The sequence below is a fragment of the Ursus arctos genome, unplaced genomic scaffold (genome assembly GCF_023065955.2).
Source record: "Ursus arctos isolate Adak ecotype North America unplaced genomic scaffold, UrsArc2.0 scaffold_34, whole genome shotgun sequence".
In the NCBI taxonomy this organism is placed as follows: domain Eukaryota; kingdom Metazoa; phylum Chordata; class Mammalia; order Carnivora; family Ursidae; genus Ursus; species Ursus arctos.
This window is the reverse complement of record NW_026623030.1, coordinates 10312754-10336178: the sequence shown is the minus strand read 5'-3', so window position 1 is coordinate 10336178 and position 23425 is coordinate 10312754. Positions and strand designations below refer to the sequence as shown.

Sequence of the window (23425 nt, the reverse complement as noted above, 5' to 3'; positions counted from 1 at the left end):
TATTGGGGCTCCTGGGTGGCTCAGTCAGTTAAGTGTCTGACTCTTGATTTCCACTCAGGTCATGGTCTCAGGGTCATGAGATCAAGCCCTGTGTTGGGTCTGCACTGCGCGTGGAGCCTGCTTAAGATTCTCTCTCCCTCTGCCCCTTCCCCCCTAATTTTTTTTTTTTTTTGAGTATATTCAACTAACCTAGAAATGTACTTATTAATAGCTTGGCTCCAAAAATATTTCATTGTATGTAATAATGTACTGTAAGTGTTTTCTCCCCCCCCCAAGTTGTTACAAGTTTTTACAGTACATGGAAGGGAATTTGGGGGGAAAAAACCCCAGCCATATCCCCACCACTGTAACTCCACAGCTGTTTCCAGTTTTCTTTTTCCTTGTAGTCCTTGTCATACAAATTTGCATTTTTAGATGGTTGAAATCATGTTGTATATACAATTTTGTATTCTGCTTTCCACATAAGCATTAATGCATAAACTTTTCCCTAATAGATGCTTTGTGATGATTGAGCCTCTTTCGTGAACTTTATTGTAATTTATTCACCCATTGCTCTGTTTGATCATTTGGATAATTTCTGGTTCTTTGCCCTTCCCGATAACGAAACAGTGAATATCTTAGCATCTATAGATTTTTTAAAATCTTAATTAAATTATTTAATTGTATATGTAGGCATTCATTTTATCACATTTTCTCTAATACACATTTACTGCATTGGTGAAATGCTGAAATGTATTGGTCTTTCAACACATGACCCTACAAAGTAATGTAAAGTGAAGTCTCTAATCACATTTTCCTTTGTGGCCACTTGTTTCTGGCCATTATACTTTCACATTCCTTAAAAATGGATCCCTCACCCCCGACCCGCGCCAAGGACAATGCCATTCTCACATGGCAAGAGCAATTTCCTTTCTGTGTTCACTTTGTAGTAGCTGCTTTTCCCCCGTGATTCTGGATTTGTTTCCTGTTTTGAGGGGGAAGAAAATACCTACCGGATTGTTAATGACTTGGAGCAAAATTGTACTTCTTAATTTCATCTTTCAAATCAGATTGGACTCTTTAAGACCTCTCTATCATCAGAGTACGCCCTGACTTGGTAATGAGTTTAACAGCTTACAGGAAGAGGCAGGCTTTTAAAATTAAACATCTGGGTTTCTTAGCCGAAGTCCATTTTACATAAATATGTAATTCTATATCCTCTTCGCTTTGGAGGGTGTAGCCCGTGAGGCTGAGTAAGTTGATTCATCCTTTTGGAATTGCAGTGGAGAGCAGCTCCAGTCCTCTGGTGCTTCCTCTCGTTGGCGTCTCAGTAAATACGTCAGCCTGCAGCAAATTGGAACCTGTGTCTGCTCCATTATTAGAAATTTGGCTTGACATTTTCCTTTCACAATTTAATTGAATACCTCTTTTCTGTGGTTTGTTTATTGTATCATTTTTATGAGTATAAACAATTCCTCAGCCAGAGAGACAGAGCTAACAACCAATATTACATTGTATGTTAACTAACTGAATTCCAATACAAACTTAAAGAGAGAGAGAGAGAGCTTACCAGGTAAGCGTGAGAACAGTGGAAGCACGCTTGTTTCTGGCTGGGAGAACTGGAGCAAATGGCTTCCTTTCTCTGAGCCTCCGTTACTCCATCTGTGAAATGGGGATAATTATGGAACCCAGTTCACTTTGGGATTATGAGACTTCTGTAAGAGGACTCTTTTAAATAAAGAGGTTGGCATAGGGGTGGTCATTTACTGAATGCTTATTGTTTGCCAAGCACTCTGCAGAGTGATTTTTAGGTGAGTGATTTAATTCTTTGACCTCTAAGCCTTGAGTTGTCTGTATGGGTAGGGCTGGGTGTGTGGAACTCAGGCAGGCAGCTTTTACTCAACTAAGTTGTATCTAAGTATTTTCTAAATATCGATTACTACTGTTATTAACAAACTTTAATGTCTTTTAATTTATCAAAGGATCCACCTCCCAATGTTGAAACAGAAATAGAAATTTTGAAAAAACTAGATCATGTAAGTATTGCTGTAAAGTATGACCCATACTTACATCCATTGCTCTCAAAATACGGGATGAATACAAACTATTTCAGTTTAATAAAGCTAGTATTAACATGGGTTCCTTAATTGTGTGTGTGTGTGCATGTGTGTGTGTGTGTGTGTGTCTGTGTGTGCACATACATGTGTGGGTACACATACATTGGTGTATGTGTTCAGGTGTAGTTTAGCTGGGAAGAGCTTTACCCTGAAATTTTGAGAGGACAATACTGTATAAAGATTTCATGATTTTTTTTTTTTAAAGATTTTATTTATTTGTTTGACAGAGAGCACGAGCAGGGGGAAGGGCAGAGGGAGAGGGAGAAGCAGGCTTCCCGCTGAGCAAGGAGCCCGATGCAGGGCTTGATCCCAGGACTCTGGGATCATGACCTGAGCCGAAGGCAGCTGCTTAGCTGACTGAGCCACCCAGGCGCCCCAGATTTGGTAATAAATAACTGTGATATTTCCATTGAGTGAGTTTTTGACCAAAACACGTAAATTTCCTGAGTATTTAATCTTATAGGGATTTGATCAACTGATTATGTTTGGGAAGACAATGCTAATTTGGTAAATTTGGTTTAATTATACCTGAAGTTTCAGTACCTCTGAATACCTTTTGATGGTACTGATTTCCATTTATCTCAGTGAGTACAAATAGTTCCTGTCATTTGTGCAATGATGACCTTGTCTCACTGGAAAGTGAGTCTGTTCTTTAAGAAGTGAGAAGAGAAGTTAGAGTTGTGGGCTGATCCCATCTTCCTTTTTATTGTTTTTTCTGTTTCTTCATTATTTCATGAGCCCCCGTGAAGTCATGAGCTAAGTTGGCATTGGAATTGAAACTTGGAATTAGACCTCCAGTCTCTACAGCTAAGGATGATCTTACTCTGGCTCTTTTTTTCTTCTTTTCTTTTCTTTTCTTTTCTTTTTTTTTTTTTTTTTTTTTTTTGAGGGGGGTAGGGGCAGAGGGGAGAGGATAAGAGAGAATCTTAAGCAGGCTCCATGCCCAGCGAGGAGCCTGATGCTGGCATTTGATCCACAACCCTGAGATCATGACCTGAGCCAAAATCAAGAGTGGGGCACTTAACCAGCTGTGCTACCCAGACGCCTGGATCTAATTCTGGTTCTTAACCTCCAAGCAACCAAATGATTTATTCTGCCTTCTCTCACCTCCTCAAATCCCCAAACAATAAATAGGAATTAAGAACAGAGTCACCGCTGTCCACACAATAGTTCAACAGTTTCTTTTAGACCCCAGTGGGTGGGTCTGAACCCAGGAAAATCTGAGTAGCCAGCATCCTGGCTTAGTCTTCTTCTAATTCCCTTGCAACTTCCTCCTCTTCCCTGAAGTAGCCTTTTCCCCCCTAGGGATCTGGAATCTCTTGTTAAAGAGAGGAGCCCTCTAATTTTCTGGGGTGGTGTTGCTTCAAACATGGATGTGAGGTAAACACTTCAAATCCTCAGGGAATTTTTTCTGATGTCAGAAGGCCCCCAAACATAACATTTACACAAATCCACTGTCCACTGTAGTCGAGAGGAATTTAGAATCCTCAGAAAAGATCTCCTGAGGTAATTTCTTGGCAGTTTACAAGGGCATGTGGAAAGCTCTTGGAAATTAAATATGGGCTCATGAGTGCATTTCGGGGGTAATGAGTAGAGCCTGATAGCCCAGCAGAGCCTGGCATTTGGGATTGATCCAATCAGTCGTCAGACACTTACTGTGCCAGCCTGTCTCCTAAGGCCTGGGTGGTGGTGAGCACAGATGGATTTGGCTGTCCCTCCCCTCCTATGGCTTCAGCCCAGAGGGGAGACAGACCTGGGTTCCCAATCCCATCTCTCTTACCTCCTGGCTCTGAGAAGGTCATTTCACTTTTCAGAGCCTCTGTTTGCTCATCTGTGCAGTGGAGACAATAAGGATGCATACCTTAACAGGTCAGTGTAGGAGTTCGATGAGATGTGTTTGCCAAGCTTTCTGCGTGGAGAACATGCTTGGGGAATGACAGCAACCTGTCATTCCCTAAACTGTTCCCTGTATGATCTAAGTGGAGGGTTTGGGGTGGTAGCTTCTGGTTCACGAGAGACACCTTCAGCCGTGATGCTATAGCCAATGAATGACCTTAGAGGAGGCAGCGCCTACGGGCTCTGACTGCTGGGCACCTTCTCGTGCTCCATCAGCTCTCAGACCCATCCGTTCCCAGGTGGGCCCTGGCCCTGCCGGATGAAGCCAGGCAGAACCAAGAAGCTCTCATTTGTTCCTCTGACCTCCTGTTCCTTTTCCATGTGTGTCTTTTCTTCTGCTTCTCCTTTAATCACATGCACAGAGTCTAGAGAGTCAAATCTTGCTTAAAGGTTTATATACATTGTAACTCTGCAGCCCCCCAGTCCTCCCCCACAAACATTTTAGAACTCTTTGATCTGTTTTTTTAAACAGGTGTATCCATATTTCTGCATAATACGCATGAACTACTCTTGGTTTATCAATTTGAGATAGCCTGTTGCCTTGCTGTTACAGTGTATGAGCATTTTAGTTTTCCTTTCCTCTCTATTCCTCTTAATATAATACTACATTTCCAGTGTCTTCATGATTGTGACAATAACAAATGGTCAGGGAGAGCAAGTATATACTATGATCATAGGTAAGGAGTGGGGGAGATGGCTGTGTATGCCATAACCAAAATGGGGCTGGCAGGGGCATCTGGGTGGCCCCGTCGGTTAAGCGTCTACCTTTCGGCTCAGGTCATGATCCCAGGGTTCTGGAATTGAGCCCCACATCGGTCTCTTTGCTCTGCTGGGGACCTGTTTCTCCCTCTCCCTCTGCCCCTCCCCCTGCTTGTGCTCTCTCTCTCTCTCTCTCTCTCTGTTAAATAAATAAAAATCTTTAAAAACAAAACAAAACAAGATGGGGCTGGCAGAGTCTACCCTCAGTGGGTGGTGTTTCTCTTATTGCTGATGTTTGTATTAACCGGGTCATCGTATGAATGTCCCCTGTGTGCTGGCTGTTCTGCTGAATGTTGGTCCTAGAAAGATAAATAAGACTTGACTCGACCCGTGGAGTGCCTGATGGAAGGAGACCCGCGGTGGGTGTCGGTTTCCTTTTTCTGCCCTCCTGGAGCTCACAGCCTGGTGGGGAGACAGACATTGAAGATGCGGCGTGAGGCAGCACAGATGAGAACCAGTGCAGGGGATTGCGGATGCATTCCGAGGGTGACGTTTGAACTGGGGGCCTGGTGCTGGAGGCCAGGTGTGCCCAGAGGGCTGGATCACCAGGCAGGAGGGTGGCGAGCCAAGCGTGACATTGGGAAAGAACACAGGGACTCTAGGGCGGGAGGGGTGTTTTGTGGTCTGGAGAGGAGGATGCACGCTAGTGTTAGGCTCTTCAGGTCCCTTAGGTGTCCTTCAGTTCCTGTGCTCTGGGGCAGTGAGGAGGAATGCTGGGGAGAGACTGGCCTTCCTTCCGTGGTGCAGTCCTTGTGTGTGAAACATGAACCGCCCCTCGCCAGCTTGGTGGGATGGAGGGTTTCTTGCACGTTCTCACTAAGGAGCCAGCTCAGTGTTCTGCCTTTTCTGCAGTATGAACCTCAGTGTCTTGAGGCAAGGGACCAAATGCCCGAGTTCTGCTCCCGTGGTTTTCCTCTTGGGAGCTTCTCACGACTTTTCCTCTTTTCCCTCTTAGCCTTGTATCATCAAGATTAAAGACTTTTTTGATGCCGAAGATTATTACATTGTTTTGGAATTGTAAGTAATAAACTTTTCTATTTGTTTCTATTTAATTGCCTATAAACCACCGGAGAATCTAAGGCTGGCGTGCATTTTTCTCATCCGGGGGGCCCTCATCATATGTATGTGGTGGTGGGGCTCACAAAGTGTGCATGTGGGGTTTGTGTTGATTCTAAAATTCTCCAGTGTTTCCAAAGGCACGTGGCTTAGAGGTTCCAGGCCTTGGGTCTGAGGCCTGAGTTTGAATCCCACTCTGTAGGTGACTGCTGGTGAGTTTACTTCATGTCTCTGAGTCTTACTTTGCTAGTGTTGAGGGGGTCGTAATAATGACCCATGTGCAGAGTCATAAAGATTAAATACAATGAGGGGTGGACAGTGCCCAGCAGAGCCCCCTGTACACATAGGTGCGCAAACACAGGTGGATATTAATTACTCTGAAGCACCTGCCTGGGTGGATCTCTCTGCTTGGGATCGCGGTACTGAGTGCCGTGGTGACACCTGATTATCTTTTTGTTGCGGGTTTACTTGCTGGTTCATGTCCGTAATCACGAAGTCCTGCCTTCTGTGTGGGACCAAAACAATTTCCGGTCTCGTCCCTGGAAGAAGCCTGTCTTGCTGCTCATTCCTGTATACATATGCAGTGTTTCTGGGAGCGGCTGTTGTGACAGACCGGCGAGGCTTTGCTCCTGAGGGGCACACAGTGGTACGCAGGTTGACCACTTAAGATTTTATAGTAAACAGCCTCGATCATCGCCCTAGGAAAGACTGGACGACCCTTGCTGTGTTTAAGGGAATATCTGTTGCTGTCGGACTGGACCTACTTAAAACAGTTCAGTAATAATACAGTAACAGCCACTGAGACTAACGAAGTCCTTGCTGTGAGCCAGTTCCTGCTCTAACCTCTCCACATGGATTGACTCCTTCGTAATGGTCATCCAGGTTACTTACAAGTTACTGATGGGTTACTGTGTTTAGCCCCCCTTTACAGAAGACTAAAGTTCAGAGGGCTTGAATAACCCTGCCGAGCACCCATATTGTGCCGGCTGCCTTACCTATATTATCTCTTTTTACAACAGCCATCAAGGTGTGTGGGGGGGGGATGATCCCTGTTTTTTAAGAGGCAGACACAAGCTCAGAGAGGTGACATAACTTGCCCAAAGTCCCACAGTGGGAAGTGAGGGAACAGGGGTTCAGACCCCAGTTGTCTGATTGCGGACTCCTGCTTGCTGCTATAGGCCAGCCACAGGATCCCCTGGGGTGTGTGGTAAAAACGCAAACTCGTGGGCTCCGCCTCCAGTCCACTGAGTCAGATTCTTAAAAGCTCCCAAGTGTGTCCGGTGCCCACTGCCTGCTGCTTCCAACTTTCCCTGTTCCTTCGTTTCCAGCGAGGACCTCTTCGCCGTGGAGAGGAGACTTAACTACCTCACTGCTTTTACAAGTGGGAGTCCTCGGGAGTGGGTACAAAAGGCAGCTCTTTGCTTGTCTGAAAGAGCGTGTGTGTGTGTATATGTGTGTGTGTGTGTGTGTGTGTGTGTGTGTGTGTGTGTGATTGTCTTCCATCGTCTTCCATCCAAGTGTGTCTCCCGCCAGGAACGAGCCGCCTGCTTTGCCCGTGTGTTTCAGGATGGAAGGAGGAGAGCTTTTCGACAGGGTGGTGGGGAATAAGCGCCTCAAAGAAGCTACGTGTAAACTCTATTTTTACCAGATGCTCCTGGCTGTACAGGTAAGAGAAGCCCTCGGTTCTTTTGACGCCCTCCTTGTAGCTGAATTACTCCCTAAGTTAGGCGGGAAGCAAGGGATGGGGCATAAAACCCGGAGGGCAGAGAGTCTGTCTGTGCTTGTGCTGTTCTGTTCTTGGCAAGAACATCCCACCCCTTTGACTCAGACCAGAGAGCTCTTGCCGGGAAGCTTAGTGACAGTAAGAAGGGGAGTTACAGAAATAAACACAGGGCCTCACGTGTCTTCTCTTTAACGTGGAGGTATATCTGGAGGGGCACTGAGCTCTGCTTGGGCCTGAACCTTTTAGAAACCCCCCTTACCTGCTGGGAGCTTGGGGGCGGGCGGGTGGGAGAGTAAGGCTGGCAAGGTGGGGTGGTTGTGACAGACGGTCGCTCCCCCAGCGCACAGTACCAGGCGGCCCCGTACGTGCAGCGTCCTGGGAAGGGCAGCGGCAGGTGGGCGGGCATGCATGCCGCCCTCCCTGTTCGGTGAAAACGTTGGGTGGAGGAGCAGCCTGTGGCACGCTGCCCGCCTAGAGGAACGTCACCTTTTCAAACCAAACTTAGCTGCGGCGATTCCCCACCATGATTTCTTCCCCTGAAGGCCCACTCCACGCGGGAAACTGAGTGATTGGAAGCGGCTTTCCTGTTGAGGGAGATTCTCCTGGGGCTGGTTCACCTGGGTTTGCCCTCCGGGGGGGGGGGGGCTTTGTTGGGTCTTTCTCCTGTTGACAGTGTTTTGGAGGGATTTTTGCTCCAGACCCAGAGGGGCATCCAGATAAATTGAAGTCCGCTTTCCCTAACCATAACTCTCTTAATGATTTATTCTCTCCCTTCTGTCACACCGAGAATATTAAGATGAATTGAGTGCAGGTCGGTGGATGTGGGAATTTTTTTCGTAAGGAATGACTTTGTGTATAGAAATGATGAGTCCAGAGACATCAACATTCTATTTCAGACATAGAGATTGTGAAGATGAACTCAGTCTTCGACTTGAGGAATATGCGAACTCTGGGTACTTAAACAGATAATTTACAGTTATGTACTTTATAGAGAGGCCCTTAAAAAATATTCTCAGGAAAAGAATAACCAAATACATTATTTTGATGGAACTTCTGTGGTTTACTTTAATAAGATCTCAAAATACTTTTATCACCCATTTACATTTTTAAAAAATTTTTTGATAGAGAGAGAAAGGGAGAGAGAGAGCGTGAGCATGAATAGTTGGTGGGGGGGTGTCAGAGGGAGAAGCAGATTCTCCGCTGAACAAGGAACCCGATGCGGGACTCAATCCTGGGACCCTGGGATCATGACTTCAGCAGAAGACAGACACTTAACTGACTGAGCCACCCAGGCACCCACCCATTTACATTTTTACTATTGAAATTGACACTTTATATTTCTGGCAATGTGAAGGGATGTTTATTATTCTGAAGAGTGAAATAAATGGTCTACTGTCATAAGTGGCATTTTAATCTTTTTCTTTCAAGATTTTTTGTTAAGTAATCACACCAACGTGGGGCTTGCACTCACAACCCTGAGATCAAGAGTCGAATGCTTTACTGACTGAGCCAGTCAGGCACCCCTAAAGATTTTCTCGAAAACAAATTTGTGGGGCACCTGGGTGGCTCAGTTGGTTAAGCATCTGCCTTTGGCTCAGGTCATGATCCCGGGGTCCTGGGATTGAGCCTGGCATGGGGCTCCCTGCCCAGGAGGGAGTCTGCTCCCTCTCCCTTTTCCCCTCCCCCTGCTTGTGCTCTCTCTCACTCGCTCATTCTCTCTCGAATAAATAAAATCTTAGAAAGAAAACAACTTTGTAAACGTTAAGCCCATTACCCAGTAGTTTCTTATAATTTGGGGGAATGTGGTTGTGAGTAACCTGGCTTATGTTTCACCCAGCTGTAAGGGGTGTGTGTGTCTGTGTATGTGTCTGTCTGTCTTTACTCACCTACCTACTCCATAAATCCAAGGGTCATGCCTCCCTTTCTGTGTAGTACCTTCATGAAAATGGTATTATACATCGGGACTTAAAGCCAGAGAATGTTCTACTCTCATCTCAAAAAGAGGACTGTCTTATAAAGGTAAGAAATTTATGTTCTGTATGTGGCCACACCAGTAGATTTCTGTTCATAAACTTAAAAAATTCATCAAGTAAAAAGTGGGGGCATAAAAAGGTGGAGAATTTGACCTTTCCACTATTAGCAGTTATTTTAGCAATCAGGCAGTATTGCTCCGATCGAGATTCTAATGAGCATTTATTGAGCTCCACTATATACAAGCCACTTTTGTGCAGAGAGGAAGGACGGGGTCTAGATGGATGAGAGAATCTCATCCCCTGTCTTCCCCTGCTTTCTAAGGCAGTGTGCTTCCCAAGCCTGGCTTCACTATAAAATCTCCTATTGATTAAAAAAAAAAAAATCGTGACACCCAGACTTCATCTCAGAGTTTGCTGAAGGTGGCACCCAGGATTAGTACTTTTCCCAAGCTCCTCAAGTATTCCAGTGTTGAGATTGGTTGAGAAACTAGGGTCTAAGAAAAACCATAGATAACTAATCAGGACCCTAGAGTCTGGGTTAGATAAGGGTTATAAACCTTTTGTAAGGTTACCACAGATAAGTTGGAGAAGAAACCTTGAGCTTCCTTGGCTTGGAAATTTTAATTTAAGCAAAATGAAATTTAACTTGCAGTGTTAAAGTTATAGATTGCAGATTAACGGCAGGCATGAACCATTTAGGATAGGAACTGATCTAGCCTGCATGCCTTTTAGGACTGGCAGACTATGTCAATCTTTTTATTTTATGGCACCATTAAAAGTGATTCCCTTTTGTCCTTGATTTTAGATTACTGATTTTGGGCAGTCTAAGATTTTGGGGGAGACCTCTCTTATGAGAACCTTATGTGGTACTCCCACCTACCTGGCTCCTGAGGTTCTTAATTCCTTTGGGACTGCTGGATATAACCGAGCTGTGGATTGCTGGAGTTTAGGAGTTATTCTTTTTATTTGGTAAGAAAAGTTTCTTTGCTTCAGAATCTGGTTGGAGATAATTAGGTGAAATCAGGAACGTGTCCAGGTAGAGAGCTTGTGTTTAAATTGGGTGATTTTTTTTGACCATTGATTTAAAGAAAAATCTAATCTGTATGTCTGAATGCCACTGAGAATATAATTTGATTTCTTTTCCTGTCTCTGTCTTCAAATATTCAGCCTTAGTGGGTATCCACCTTTCTCTGAGCATAAGACTCAGGTGTCTTTGAAGGATCAGATCACCAGTGGAAAATTCAATTTCATTCCTGAAGTCTGGACAGAGGTCTCAGAAAAGGGTATGGATATGGAAGGGTTAAGAATTTGTGGTTTGCTCAAATGTGTGTGTGCTGTGGTGGAAATTTCTTCTCCCATTCTGTTACGTTTCTTCTGTTAATTCTGATTTTCTGTTTGTTTTGCACCTTTTGAGGGGCAAAGGAAGTTAAGAACATAGGCTCTGGAACCAGGCTGACCGAGGCTCATATTTTGGGTCTGCTACCCCTAGCTCTGTGACCTTAGGCAAGTTAACCTCTCTGTGTTACTGTTTCCTTTATATGTATACATATATATGGGGATACAGTAGACCCTTACCTTAAAGGGTTTTTGTGAAGGTTAAGTGTAACCTAAGCAAGTGCCTGGTACCTAGTAAGTGTCCAAAATAGTAAGTAACTTTTCAGTTACAAAGTCTCTTTTGAGTGAGCTAAAGTAATTTCTTTGTGTTTCAGAATAAAAAGTATAACTTTGGGGGCGCCTGGGTGGCACAGCGGTTAAGCATCCGCCTTTGGCTCAGGGCGTGATCCCGGCATTCTGGGATCGAGCCCCACATCAGGCTCCTCCGCTATGAGCCTGCTTCTTCCTCTCCTACTCCCCCTGCTTGTGTTCCCTCTTTCGCTGGCTGTCTCTATCTCTGTCAAATAAATAAATAAAATCTTTAAAAGAAAAAAAAAGATTTGCTCTCTCCCTCTTCTTAAAAAAAAAAAAGTATAACTTTGTACTTCTCGACAGGTAAAGTAGAAAAGGAAAACTAAATGTCAGGTTATGTAACATAGACGATTCTGTTAAATCGTAGAATGTCGCAGGAATAATACTGTTGCAATATAAAAGCCAGTGTCCGCTTGTTGCTTGCTGTCAAGCTTTGTTTCTGCCAAGCCTGCAGTTCCAAGGAGCCTGTTGCTGGCCGAGACACTCTCACTGTCAGTCCAGGGGTCTTGGGAGACTGGCTGAGCACCCTGAGCATCTTAGAGAACTAGGTAGAAGTTCAGATTTAATAAGTTTGAACTTGAGTCCAGCAATGAGGGGGGAACAGCGAGCGTCGAAAGAGGTGGTGATGTGTGAACAAGGAGAGGTGGGGGGCGTTGTGGTCCTTCCTGGTGTTCCCTGAGAGCTCTGAATACAGAGAGTGAAAAGGACTGGGGAGGGGGGGGGCCCTGCCCTCCACACCTGCTGACTTGCAATGACCTCAGCCCCTCTCCCTTTCTGGATGTTGGCCTATGATTCTGGTGTACTTTAATTTTGCTGATTTAATGTATCTACCCTTTCCACTATGATTTGATATTTGATTATCTTATTGCTTTAGCTCTGGACCTTGTCAAGAAGTTGTTGATAGTGGATCCAAAGGTGCGTTTTACGACAGAAGAAGCTTTAAGACACCCGTGGCTTCAGGTGGGTATTGGGACAGTGCCTCCTGGCATAAATTACAGGCAGCTCTCAGCTGTGCCTGAGGGGGATGGAGGAAGAAGTTGGAAACATGTTCGCTTTGTTCGAGACTGTTTAATGCACCTGCTTTAGAGTGAGCTTTAGGTGTGTTGGGTCTGTTTCTGTGTGTATATGGGTCATGAGTGCAGGTGTGTCTTTAGGGACAACCTTTTCAACCTGTGACTCCTGGGATGCCAGGACAGCTCACTCTGTGGCCTGTCCTAGTCCCACTTGGGTTCCCCGAGTCTGCAGTTCTGCTGGGGTACTTTGAGAGGTGGTTCTAGCCCGGAACCTGCACCCCCACCTGTGCCAGGCTCTTCCCTCAAACAGGTGGGATGGGCTGCATCCCAGTGCCTTCAGCCTTAAGTCAGGGGAACAGGGGAAGGAGGAGGAGGAGGGCAGCTTCTCTGGGGGAGAATCTGGCTATTAAGCCTAAGTGATTGGGCATACAGGGTCCCACTTATTCTTGGTGAGTAAACATGCCATTAGTGCAGACTGTCACCTGCACCTTTCAAGTCTGTATTACCTATACAGGGGTTGTGGCTGTTGTTGGATTACACCCTGACCTCATTTTAGCTGCCAGACTTGGAAGTCCTTTGTGGTTTTGCTGGACTGATCTTTGGTTTTGAATTAGCTACAGCATGGGGCAGGTTTTCTCACGGATGTCAGGCCTTCCGTTAAGTGCAGTTCCACTCAGCACAACCATCCCCTTTTTGTTAATTTCCATTTGGTCGGCTTCCTGTGGGGATGGGGAACTTAACCAGCCAGATTGAGCTAGAGGCTCAAGTACTCTGGGGGTTACTGGTCCAGAAACTCCTTTGGGCCATCTAGTCTCAGTACTGTGCTTCTGGGACCCTGGGAAGACTGCCCCTATTGTTTCTCTCTCCCAACCCTCCATACCTAACAGTTTTGCTCAGGTCAGCTCAGGTTGAGAACGACAAATCCCTAAAAGAAAAAAAAGAAGTAGATACATTTGTTTGGGCTATTGCCCTGGAAACAGCAGTCTCCCCCCAGAAGAAATCTGTCAGATGATTTAGCACTTAATAGACCACACAGATTTGAAACAGCAGGACCCTGGAGAAAAGGAATTTGGAAACAAGGGTGCCTTTGCATGTGGGGATTTAATTTTGATGAAAAAAGAAAAACATGCCTCTTGGCTCTTTTTATGTGCCCTAATAGGGAAACTCTTGGGGCCACATGTGGAGGTGGAGGAGCCGAGCTAGTCTTGGAGCTTGCCAGTTAGGCCAGGGAACAGGGTTTGTAGCTGCCTGCAATTTACGAACGTGCGTAACCCATTTTTCTTGTTCTGTTTGTCTCAAAAGAAAACCGTTACTAACAACTGAGGAAAAGGTGAAGTTCAGCCCTGCCATGGGGGTCTCACTGGAATACTCTTTGTCCACATTTTGTTTTTGCTGCAAAAGGTGGAACGAGCCCACAGTGAGGACAAGAATGCAGACGCTGCCCGTGTTAATCATCTACTAGTGATAGCTTAGGTTGTATTTTGGGAAATTGCAGTGTTTTTGAAGAAGCCAAATGGTTTTGTGGGTCTGGCTCTGGACTGAGTGTTTGGAATGTGAGTTCCAGTCTCTCTTGCTCTTAACAGAGCTCAGTTTGGGGAATACTCTTTATATCATCCTATGACACCCTGTAACATCCACTCTTTGGCCTCATACTCACTTTCCGAAATAGAGAACTCCTTCCTGCTTGCCTTTGGGGCATTTTACAATTAAAATTTTTTTTTTTTTAAGATTTCATTTATTTATTTGACAGACAGCCAGCGAGAAAGGGAACACAAGCAGGGGGAGTATGAGAGGGAGAAGCAGGCTTCCCGCCGAGCAGGGAGCCCGATGTGGGGCTAGGTCCCAGGACCCTGGGATCATGACCTGAGCCGAAGGCAGATGCTTAACGACTGAGCCACCCAGGGGCCCCTACAATTTAAATTTTTGAATGGATTGTAGACATCTCCAAGGAAGGTGTTTGCAGATACACATTGCTACCTGTGGTGTATAATGAGCTCCTTTTCCATATTGTTGCTAATTGATGACTTGTTTAGTTTTTTAATTTATTATTTTTTTTAAAGGAATTTACTTACTTGAGAGAGACAGCGAACATGCACAGTGGGGGGAGGAGCAGCTGATGAGGGACAAGCAGACTCCAATGCTGAGCATGGAACCTGATGCGGGGCTCGATCTCACAACCCTGAGATTATGACCTGAGCCGAAATCAAGAGTCACACGCTTTCCCTGATGACTTGTTTTAAGTATAGGCCAAATAGGCTTGTGGGCGGTTCTGTCCGGCTGTATCGAAGAGCTGCCCTACGGCGTTGCTGTGTGCTTTCGTTTCTTTATGTGTTCATTCTTTCAGAGGACAGTTAATGAGCTCATGTGTCAACACTTAGGTACTGGGGATGCAAAGAAGAGTAAGATTAAGTCCTTGCCTGACAGTCTGGGTCGGGGGCCAACCCCTACCGTAGTAACAACGGGGCAGTGGGATACACGCGGCAGTAGGGGTAGGTATAGAGCGTAGGGGGATCCGCAGAATGAGATAGGGCGGTGGTTCTTGGGCTTCAGGTACTCTCGGGTTCACACAATATGAAGAGCTTCTAAAGGCTGAGTGGCCTGGGGATGGCATGGGTTGTATTAGTTTGCTAGGGCTGCTAAAACAAGACCACAAAAGCCACGGGGTGGCTTGAACAACAGAAATTTATTTCCTCACAGTCCTGGAGGCTAGCTGTCCCGATTTCAAGGTGTTGGCACATGTGGTTTCTCCTGAAGCCTCTGTCCTTGCCTTGCAGATGGCTGCCTTCTCTCTGTCCTCACATGGTCTCTTCTCTGTGCTCACATGCCGGGTGTCTCTTTCTCAAGAGGACGTCAGTCATAATTGGATTGGAACCCCACCCTGAAAGCCTCATTTTAACTTATTTGCCTCGTTAAAGGCCCTGTCTCCACATAGCCCTGGGGGTTACTATTTCAACAGTTGAATTTAGGGAGGGGAGGTGGACACAGTTTAGTCACAGTGGGGGACCTCATTTTCATTGTTGATTGAGCCCCTCTGTATGGAGGCCCCTGTGCCTTTTACAGTGCCTGGCACCTAAGGCCACTCAGGAAGTGTGTGTTTGTTCTCTGAGCGAATGAGAAAGGTGGGTGAGGGGAATGGGCAGGAAGGCCTGGCGGGGGCATTCCCTGTGGAGGCTGTGAGCAGGAATAGGAGGAAAGGGGAGGGAATTTTGAGAGTGGCATGGTGTAGGAAGTGAGATCCTAAGGGAGATTGTGGAGAAGAATCCAGATGAACATGGTGCTCTCAGAATGGGCAGTGGGGTGCTGCACTGAGTGGCGCAGTAAACAATGGGATGGAAGCAGGTGGTCAACTACTAGGTGAAGAACAGGTGAGTTAATCTTCGAGCACTGCAATTTATCTATTCGCATCAAACTGCTGAATGTTGGAGGCCTTCACTCCTGTGTCCTCTGCCCCCACCTAACATGGTGCTTTTGGCTTAGCAGGAGGAATGGGAGGGGATTGGGTAGGAAGGTACATGGGGCTTTGGAATTAGGCAGCTGTGGGTCTGTCTTGTGAGTGGCTGAGTGGGGCTTCCGGCTGGTCCCATCCTAGTCCTGGATATTTTACCTTTCTGAAGATGGGAGAGTTGCAACAGGTTACTTTTCAGGATTCCCAGATGCAAATCCTTGAACCCTGCAGAAGTAACATTCATGGAGATGGGAGTTACCTCATAGACATCTGGGCAGGAGTTCTCTGTGTACACATGCACCCTCCCCTCCCCCTTCTCTCTCTGGCAGCACAAAACACCTGTAATGCTGTGTCTGTTCATCTGTCTTCCTTTCTCATTAGCTCTGGGATATCGTGGGCTTCAAGTCCTTCTGATGACTTGTGTAGTACTTGCTGGGAGAATTTTCTGGGGTGCTGGGTTGCTTTGTTAGGGTGGCCCCAGTAAATGGTCTTATTGTTGGCAGGGGGAGGGGGCACCTTCTGGAAAGATTTGGGGAGCTTTACGGAGTCTGCCCTCAGGGGACTGAGCCAGTCCCAGCCTCTGGCTTCCTGATTGCCCTTTCTCAGGATCTGGGATGCTTGTTCTGAAAGTCTTTTGAGTGCTAATGTCTGTGGTTCTCTCTGACCCACTGAGAGCCCTGAGACATGTGGGTTTGATTTAGCCAGTGTCAGCTGAGCATTGACTGCTGATTAGACTCCTCTGGGAAGGCAGAGGTGAGGAGTGTGTGGCCCATTACCTCCTGGAGCTTCAGCAATAGCATGCCTTTTGGTGGACAGACTGGGTGTCCTTACCCACTTTCCTCTTTCCAGGCGCAACCTAGCCCTGTCTTTTGAGGAGCTTTCTTTTCTTCAGACACAGTCCACTTAGGATTTTTTTTTTTTTTCATTTCTTCACAGGATGAAGACATGAAGAGAAAATTTCAGAATTTACTTTTTGAAGAAACAAAGTCAATGGCTCTACCCCAACTCCCAGCCCAGGTATTCCAGATGATGGTTGTTAAATGTAGGCTCAGTTTTAAAGCGCTCATGAGCAGGGGTGGTGAGCTTGAAAGGTCTCCTTAGTAGCAATTGCTTAATATTTTTTTGGGATAATGTAGTAGATACTTTGTTTCAGCTCAAATCTGCTTTAGCGCCCTTGGAAGATTTAATAAGGAAGAGTATGTTTAATGCATTAAAGAAGCAGAGCCAGGGATTGTCATTCAAGAGTCCTCCTGCAAGGCAAATTGGAAGACTCCATTAGAAGTTCAACTTTAAACTTGTTGGAAATTTAAAATCTGGGCGAGTGGTTGATGATTTATTGATTATAATTTTATTCCTCCAAGGCTCTTTGTTAGCATTAGTTAATACCTGTTCATTCCTATCCTGCCTTTTTTTGGTGAATAATACTCCCCTTTCCACTGTCCCCTCGAAATTTTATGAATGGGAAAACACAGACACAAGGGATGGTCTTCCCATAAAAAAAAGCAAGATTTGGGGCTCCCAGCAAGAGGTAGTACAGTCCCTTTAAACTTGATAATTTAGGAGGAGGGGACAGAGAGGGGCGAGGGTGGTTATGCTGCTTACTTTCAGTATACATCAAGTGGTCGGAAGCCACAAGGGAGAGAAATGTCTGTTCACTAACATGTCTGAGTCTGGGCAGGTGTGGTGGGGATTCAGATGTCAAGGGGGATGGCTCCTAATTCTTGGTACTGGAAGTTTCATACGAAATGCTCCAAATCTACTGGAAGCATAGTGGGACACTTTGATCATCTTAAAGCCAATGGTTTTCTTTGAACATTTCTCCCTTTTTACTTCCAGCCTTCCACGAGTCGAAAGCGGCGTCTTGAAGGGGAAGCAGAGGATGCTGACACCACAAAGCGCCTGGCTGTGTGTGCTGCTGTGTCGTGAATGCTGGTTGAACATGAAAGAAACCAGCTTTCTTGAACCTTGCTGCCATTTTCTTTAAATCATTTTTTTTTTTTGTAGTTTATTTTAATTATGGGGATGGTTACTTTCTCATGATCATCAATATACAATTCCAGACTTAGGGGAGCCTGGGCTTTGTGCTTCTGCTTGATGATGAGCTCTTCAGTTGCACACCTTTTTTGTGTATTTGCAGTTTTGTGCTTTTTGTCTGGCGCTCTGCGTTGGCTGGAACCAGGTGGGTAGCCCTGGTGTCAGCCTGGGCAAGCTGCATACAGATTCGAAAGGCACTTTAGAAAGTTGCAGGGAAAGGGGCACAGCAAGGTTGGGGTGAAGTTTGGAGAGACTGGCTGGTCGCCAAAGTCTTCACGAGACGGGAGGTACCTTGGTATCGTATACCACGGGCCAGCTTTAAATTCTCATCCTCATCCACATAAACCATGGAACCAAACAAGTTGTCAAATTCGAAATTTTCCTGATTTTAGGATACATGGCACATTGCCTCTTTTATTTGTAACACCCAATAGAGTCCTATCACTAAGCACTTAAATACTTTTGCAGCAAATATTCATGATAAAAGGGTTAGAGAGGACTGTGCCTCTTGTCAGTTCAGGTCACTTCTTTTCTGTCAAAGGAGTTGTGGATGACTCTCAGGTTTCAAAGCTGTTTGGGTTTTGGAAATGCAGATGAGGCAAGCGAGCCTTCCATGGTGAGCCAACAACAACCAAGGAGGCGCTGTCTTTTAAAGCCCTTCCCTTGGCTGGTCTTGTCTAGTCCTCACAGTGATGCTATGGGATAAGTCCTTTGACTGCCCTATGTTGTAGGTGAGGAACCCAAGATGAAGGAGTAAGGTGACTTGTCCAGTGTCACCCAGCAGGTGGCAGAGGTGGGACCCAGCCCAGGTCTTTCTGACTCTAATATTCCTCATCTTTTCAGGCTTATATACAGTCAGACTCAGGAATGCTGACTCATACTGACAAAACTCACAAGAGACTGATATCTAAATCCTGAATGCCAGTGTGTTCAATTATTATGAGAGGGTTCAGCCCCATGATCTGTGTAAGTTGGGACACCTTGGTGGCAAGGAACAGAAGCTCATTCGGGTTACTTCATGATAAAGGGGATTTGTTTCAAGGTTATAGATGTTGGCCTGGGATCCATCAAGAGCCCAGGCAGTTGTAATGCTTGGTTCCTCTTGTCTTTCTGACCCACTGATTCTGCTTCTCTTCTATCTTTGGCTGGTTGACAGTAGGCCACATTGTAGCTCACTGGTTATGCCATGAGTTGAATGCCTTGGTTCTGATGCCACTGATGAGCCAATCAGGGCCTCGGGTACACAGCTGTTGCCGTGGGCAGTTGGGTGGTTGGCAATTTCCATTAGAAGGGGTGTGCAAGCATTCTGAGGCTTGGCTGGCCTGGTGTATGTGGGTGGGTGGGGCCTTGGGGGGCTAGATGGGGATTTAAGTGGTTTGCATATTTAAAAGAATGAGGTGGAGATTGCCAAGTTAGTTGGGTTTTTAGCTCATTTGAATATTTAATGTGAAGGCTGTGGTTTCTGAGGGCATTTTTCCCCTGTTGGGGCAGAGCCAGCCAGCCCTTCTCTGTTTCCAGAGCACTTTATATTTGCTCACTCTGATTATAGTGACCATAGTAGACAGAATAATGGCTCCTAAAGATGACCTCATCCTCATCCCCAGGATATGAATATGTTCCTTTACGTGGCAAAAGACACTCTGCAGATATGATTGAGTTAAGGATCCTGAGATGGGAAGATTATCCTCCTTTTCTGGGTGGGTCCCAGAATGTTTCTGGGATGGGTGTGTCATCACAATGTTTCTTTGAGAGGGACACACACAGGAGTCAGAGTTAGAAGAGAATGGAGAGAGCTGCTTTGAAGAGGGAGGAAGGGGCCACAAGCCAAGGGATACAGGCGGCCATGAGAAGCAGAAAAAGGGCAAGGAAATGGATTCTCCCCTCAGAGTCTCTCCTGAAGGGACCAGTCCTTTACACCTTGACTTTCACTAGTGAAAATGATTTCGTACTTCTGAACTACAAAACTATAAGAACAAATTTGTGTTGTTTTAAGGCACCCACTTTGTGGTAATTTGTTATAGAGGCCATAGGAAACTACTATACTCATCGGTAAAATGTCAGTTGCTTATTTGGGGCCACCCAGCATCCACTTCTTCCTGACCTCACTCCAGTTTTCTTTTGAGGCAATTTTTTCCCCTCAGGATTGAATGGGGGGAAGGTCATTTAAAGTGTCTGGCATGTGATAAGAGATCTGTCAATGTTGGCTTCCGTCGTTAAAGGTGGGAGAACCACATAAGTAGCCAGAGGGAGCCATGGAAAATTCTTGAGCAGGGATGCAATATAATCTGTTGTTTCTGGGGGGCGGGGGCACACACAAGATGGGCGGATAATTGAGAGGCCTTTGACATGACATTTGGGAAATGTCAGGACTGGGTGGATAGTGGGAGCTGAGGTGGAGGGGCATTTCCCAGTGCCTGAAGTAACTGCCACTCCCCTCTGCAGAACAGGCATGTTGTTCCATGTTAGACCTGCTGTATGCCTAGATAATGGTGCAGTGGACACCTTGTATTTGTGCCTGTCCTCATCTGATACCTCTTGTGATAACTGCATTGCTGTTTTTCTGGGGGAGGTATCCCTCCTCCCACTCTCCCTGACCCCATCTCCTTCCTACAGGGGCTCAGTATAGCCAGATTTGGCCAGTCTTGCTGTGATTGGCTCAAGTAGGGATTTAGGACCTAAATAAATTCAATGAAAGTCAACCCTGAGACTGGCTGGAATTATCGGCAAACAGCTCCTGTTTTCCTGGTCAGATACGAGCTAGGTGCTGCCTGAGAAAAAAGTCACCAAAGAGGGAAGCGGAGCTGAAAGAGATTCAAGATTTAGGTCATTGTTTGAGCACCTGGATCCAGCTATGCCTGAAGTGAGCTACTACCCCGAGACTTTTCAGTTTGTTTCCTTTTTATACTCCAGGTTGAATTATTATTGTCACTAGTATCTGGAAAAGGTCAAATTAATAAATTCAACCGGTTACAAACTCCAAGAGACCCTTGGAGATTTTTTTTTCCTAGTAGGGAAAAACATTTGCTGCTGTTGTTTTTCTGCCAACTTCAGGGTTTTCAGAGAGGTTGGGGCAGAGAATGGAAAGCGAAGATGTGGGAAGTAACAGTCCCTCCAGGCCCAAGGTTGAGTGAACCTCTCCCAGCTAATTATACCACAGAGTTTGGGAGCAGAGCCCCTTTCATTAAACTTTTAGGAGTCTTGGAAGGAAAGGGCCAGAATTGTACCAGTGAAGCCTGGAAAGCGTGGTGCTGCCAGGCGTGGGCAAGGAGGGAAATGCATCATCTGAAAGCTCACTTCAACGCTGTGAGGTATTATTGCCACTCTCCCGTTTGCTGATTAGAAATCAAGTCTCTCTGCGTCAGTCAGGTGACCTGTTAAACATTTGTTTCCCAATTTGCAAGAGGTGGAGGCCACAAAACTACCTAAGTCTTGTCACCTGATTACCACTCAGTAACTAATAGGAGCCGTGCTGATACTATCCGGATTGTTTCATTGAGTCCTACCAGCACGTCTTAGTTACCGGCCTTCCTGATTAAGGAGAAACAGGCCCCCAGAGACTTGACCTTAATCACGCGAAGGTTAGTAGAGATGTGGGACTCGAACTCAGGTTCTCCATTGAGTCCGTCTGTCCCAGGGACATGGGCATTTACTGTGCCACTTACTCTCGCGCATGTGCTTGCACACTTCCATGACGGGGATCTCATCACCTTACCATTCTTCCCCCGGCATTTCTTGGGGGTAATTCCTTCCTGGCTCAGACCCTCGCCGCAAGGCAGGCGTGACCTGGGAAGCCTATGGAGCAGCGCGGCGAAGGTGCCCAGGGGCCTGCCCGGGGGTCGTCCGCAGTGCGGCAGGCGGCGGCGCCAAGTCCAGAACGTCTAGCGCTCCAGCCAGGCCGGACGGGTACGGAGGGGGTGGGCTCGACGCCGGGAACAGCGGCCGGCTCCGGAGGGCGCGAGGCGGGGCGCGCGGGGAAGGGGCGCGGCGAGTGCGCGCTTGCGCGGTTGGGGGGACCCGCGGAGGCGCGCGGGGAGCTGGTGCGGAGAGTGCGCGCGTGCGCGGTTGGGGGGGGTGGTGTGGGTTGCCGCGGCGGCGCGCGGTACGGCGGGAACATGGCGCGCGGGGCCGGCGCGCGCGCCTAGCTGGCGGGACCGTTAGCTCGAGGCGGACGCGGCCCGGGCCCCGCGGGGATGGAGCAGTCGCCGCCGCCGGCGCCCGAGCCAACACCGGGGCCGACCCCGGCACGGAGCCGTAGGCGGCGAGAGCCCGAGTCGCCGCCGGCGCCGGCGCCGGTGAGTGCGTGAGGGGCGCGGGCCGGGAGACTTTCTTTGTGAAACTCCGTCGGTGCGAGCCGGGCCGGGCCTCGGCGGCTGACGAGCGCCCGCGAGGCGGAACCCTCCCCACCTCCCGGGTTCGAGCCGTCCTGCCTCGCGCAGCTCGGTGGCGGGATTCTGCCTGCCGCCTGCCCCGCTCGGTTTCGGATAGAGTGTGTGTGTGCGCGCGCGGGGGGTGGGGGCGGTATACAGTCGGCGCCTAATGCGCTTCGCGTCTCCTCTGTTGCCTTCGCCTCCGCGGGGTGGCGGCTGCCCCCGCCCAGGGCCCACGGGAGAGGTAGATGGCAGACGCTTGGAGACAGGTGTCGGTGCTGCCCTGAGAGACTCAGGTGCAGACAGCCCCAGGTGGAATCCTAGGGAGTAAGCTGTCCGTCCCTGGAAGGAACCAAGTCTGTCGGTGGTTCAGTACAGAGTGATTTTGGAATGCTTGACATCAACCCCAGCTTCGTAGTGTCTTTGGGGTATCGGTCAGGGTGAAGGATACTGAGCAAAATGGACTTTGGAGGTGTGGCTCTCAGAGGATGAGATGGGATGGCGCTGAGGATTTCGCTCCCCAAACTATCCAGGCGTAGGAATAATCCGTAGCTTGATAAAAACACTGGCGTCACAACTCTTCATAGGGCCACAGGCTCGACTCAACTCCAAGGCAGAGGAGCAGATTTTGAATTTTTAACAAACTCTCAAGTTGTTAAGATCAGGCAGATTACACCCGCACTATTTTAGAGTAAGCTTCCGGCGATCAGGGACCTGTTCTGTTTATAGCTCACCATGGCATCCTGGTACCAGGCGCAGTGCTTGGCACATGGTAGATGGTCATTCAATATTTGTAAGAAGAATGAATAACTTAGAGAGTTTCCAAAATAGGAGCTCTTGAGACATTTTCAGGAGTTTTTGAGATTAATATCTCTGTCAGATTTACTGTAAAATGTGATTTTTCTCTGGTCCCAACTTCTGTGGCTGTTTATATTGCCATGTTTTCAGTATGTTCTAGGAAAAATCAGAGTATACATTGCTTAGTATAAACCATCAACTATGTATATCCTAGCTAGGTTAAAATTAATTCTAAAACAAAACCTGAATAAAAAATGCATGCTTCTTTCTCTTCATTTGGGAACACTAGGCTTATAGGATTTTGTTCCTTTGAAGCAGGCAAATATTTACATTTTATCAAAGCAAATCTGAATTACTGTTTATTCAGAAAAGTTGGCAGTTTGCTTAGACCTGGGTATTTGTAGTTTTTATGTAATATTTTGAAATTGAGATTTATCTTTAGTTCAGAATCAGTGCTAAAGTAGAATTGTTTGAAAGTTATTTGATATTTCAGGGGCTGCTTTTTCATTTTCTTTGAGTTTCAGTAGTTGATTTCATTTTTTTTTTTGACTGGAAAAAATAAAAATATATAGAAAGACA

The 23425-nt window shown here is 46.7% G+C and overlaps 2 protein-coding genes across 6 annotated transcripts in view; both read left to right on the top strand.

Moving 5' to 3' along the window:
* Window positions 1-20659, top strand: part of CHEK2 (checkpoint kinase 2) — a 49127-nt gene extending 28468 nt beyond the window's left edge. For 3 of the 4 annotated variants that reach the window (XM_048221639.2, XM_057305894.1, XM_057305895.1), the window contains 9 exons: window positions 1962-2015; window positions 5707-5768; window positions 7374-7473; window positions 9463-9549; window positions 10309-10472; window positions 10671-10786; window positions 12064-12149; window positions 16584-16664; window positions 17484-20659. In XM_048221639.2, coding sequence (XP_048077596.1) covers window positions 1962-2015; window positions 5707-5768; window positions 7374-7473; window positions 9463-9549; window positions 10309-10472; window positions 10671-10786; window positions 12064-12149; window positions 16584-16664; window positions 17484-17573 — 840 coding nt within the window. In that variant the 3' untranslated portion in view covers window positions 17574-20659. Of the gene's footprint in view, window positions 1-1961; window positions 2016-5706; window positions 5769-7340; window positions 7474-9462; window positions 9550-10308; window positions 10473-10670; window positions 10787-12063; window positions 12150-16583; window positions 16665-17483 lie in introns of all 4 variants that reach the window. The other variant, XM_026484710.4, reaches the window with a different exon arrangement.
* Window positions 20660-21783: 1124 nt separating this feature from the next.
* TTC28 (tetratricopeptide repeat domain 28) overlaps window positions 21784-23425 on the top strand; it is a 590823-nt gene continuing 589181 nt past the window's right edge. For both annotated transcript variants that reach the window (XM_044379027.3, XM_057306077.1), the window contains exon 1: window positions 21784-21973. In XM_044379027.3, coding sequence (XP_044234962.1) covers window positions 21872-21973 — 102 coding nt within the window. In that variant the 5' untranslated portion in view covers window positions 21784-21871. The remainder of the gene's footprint in view (window positions 21974-23425) is intronic.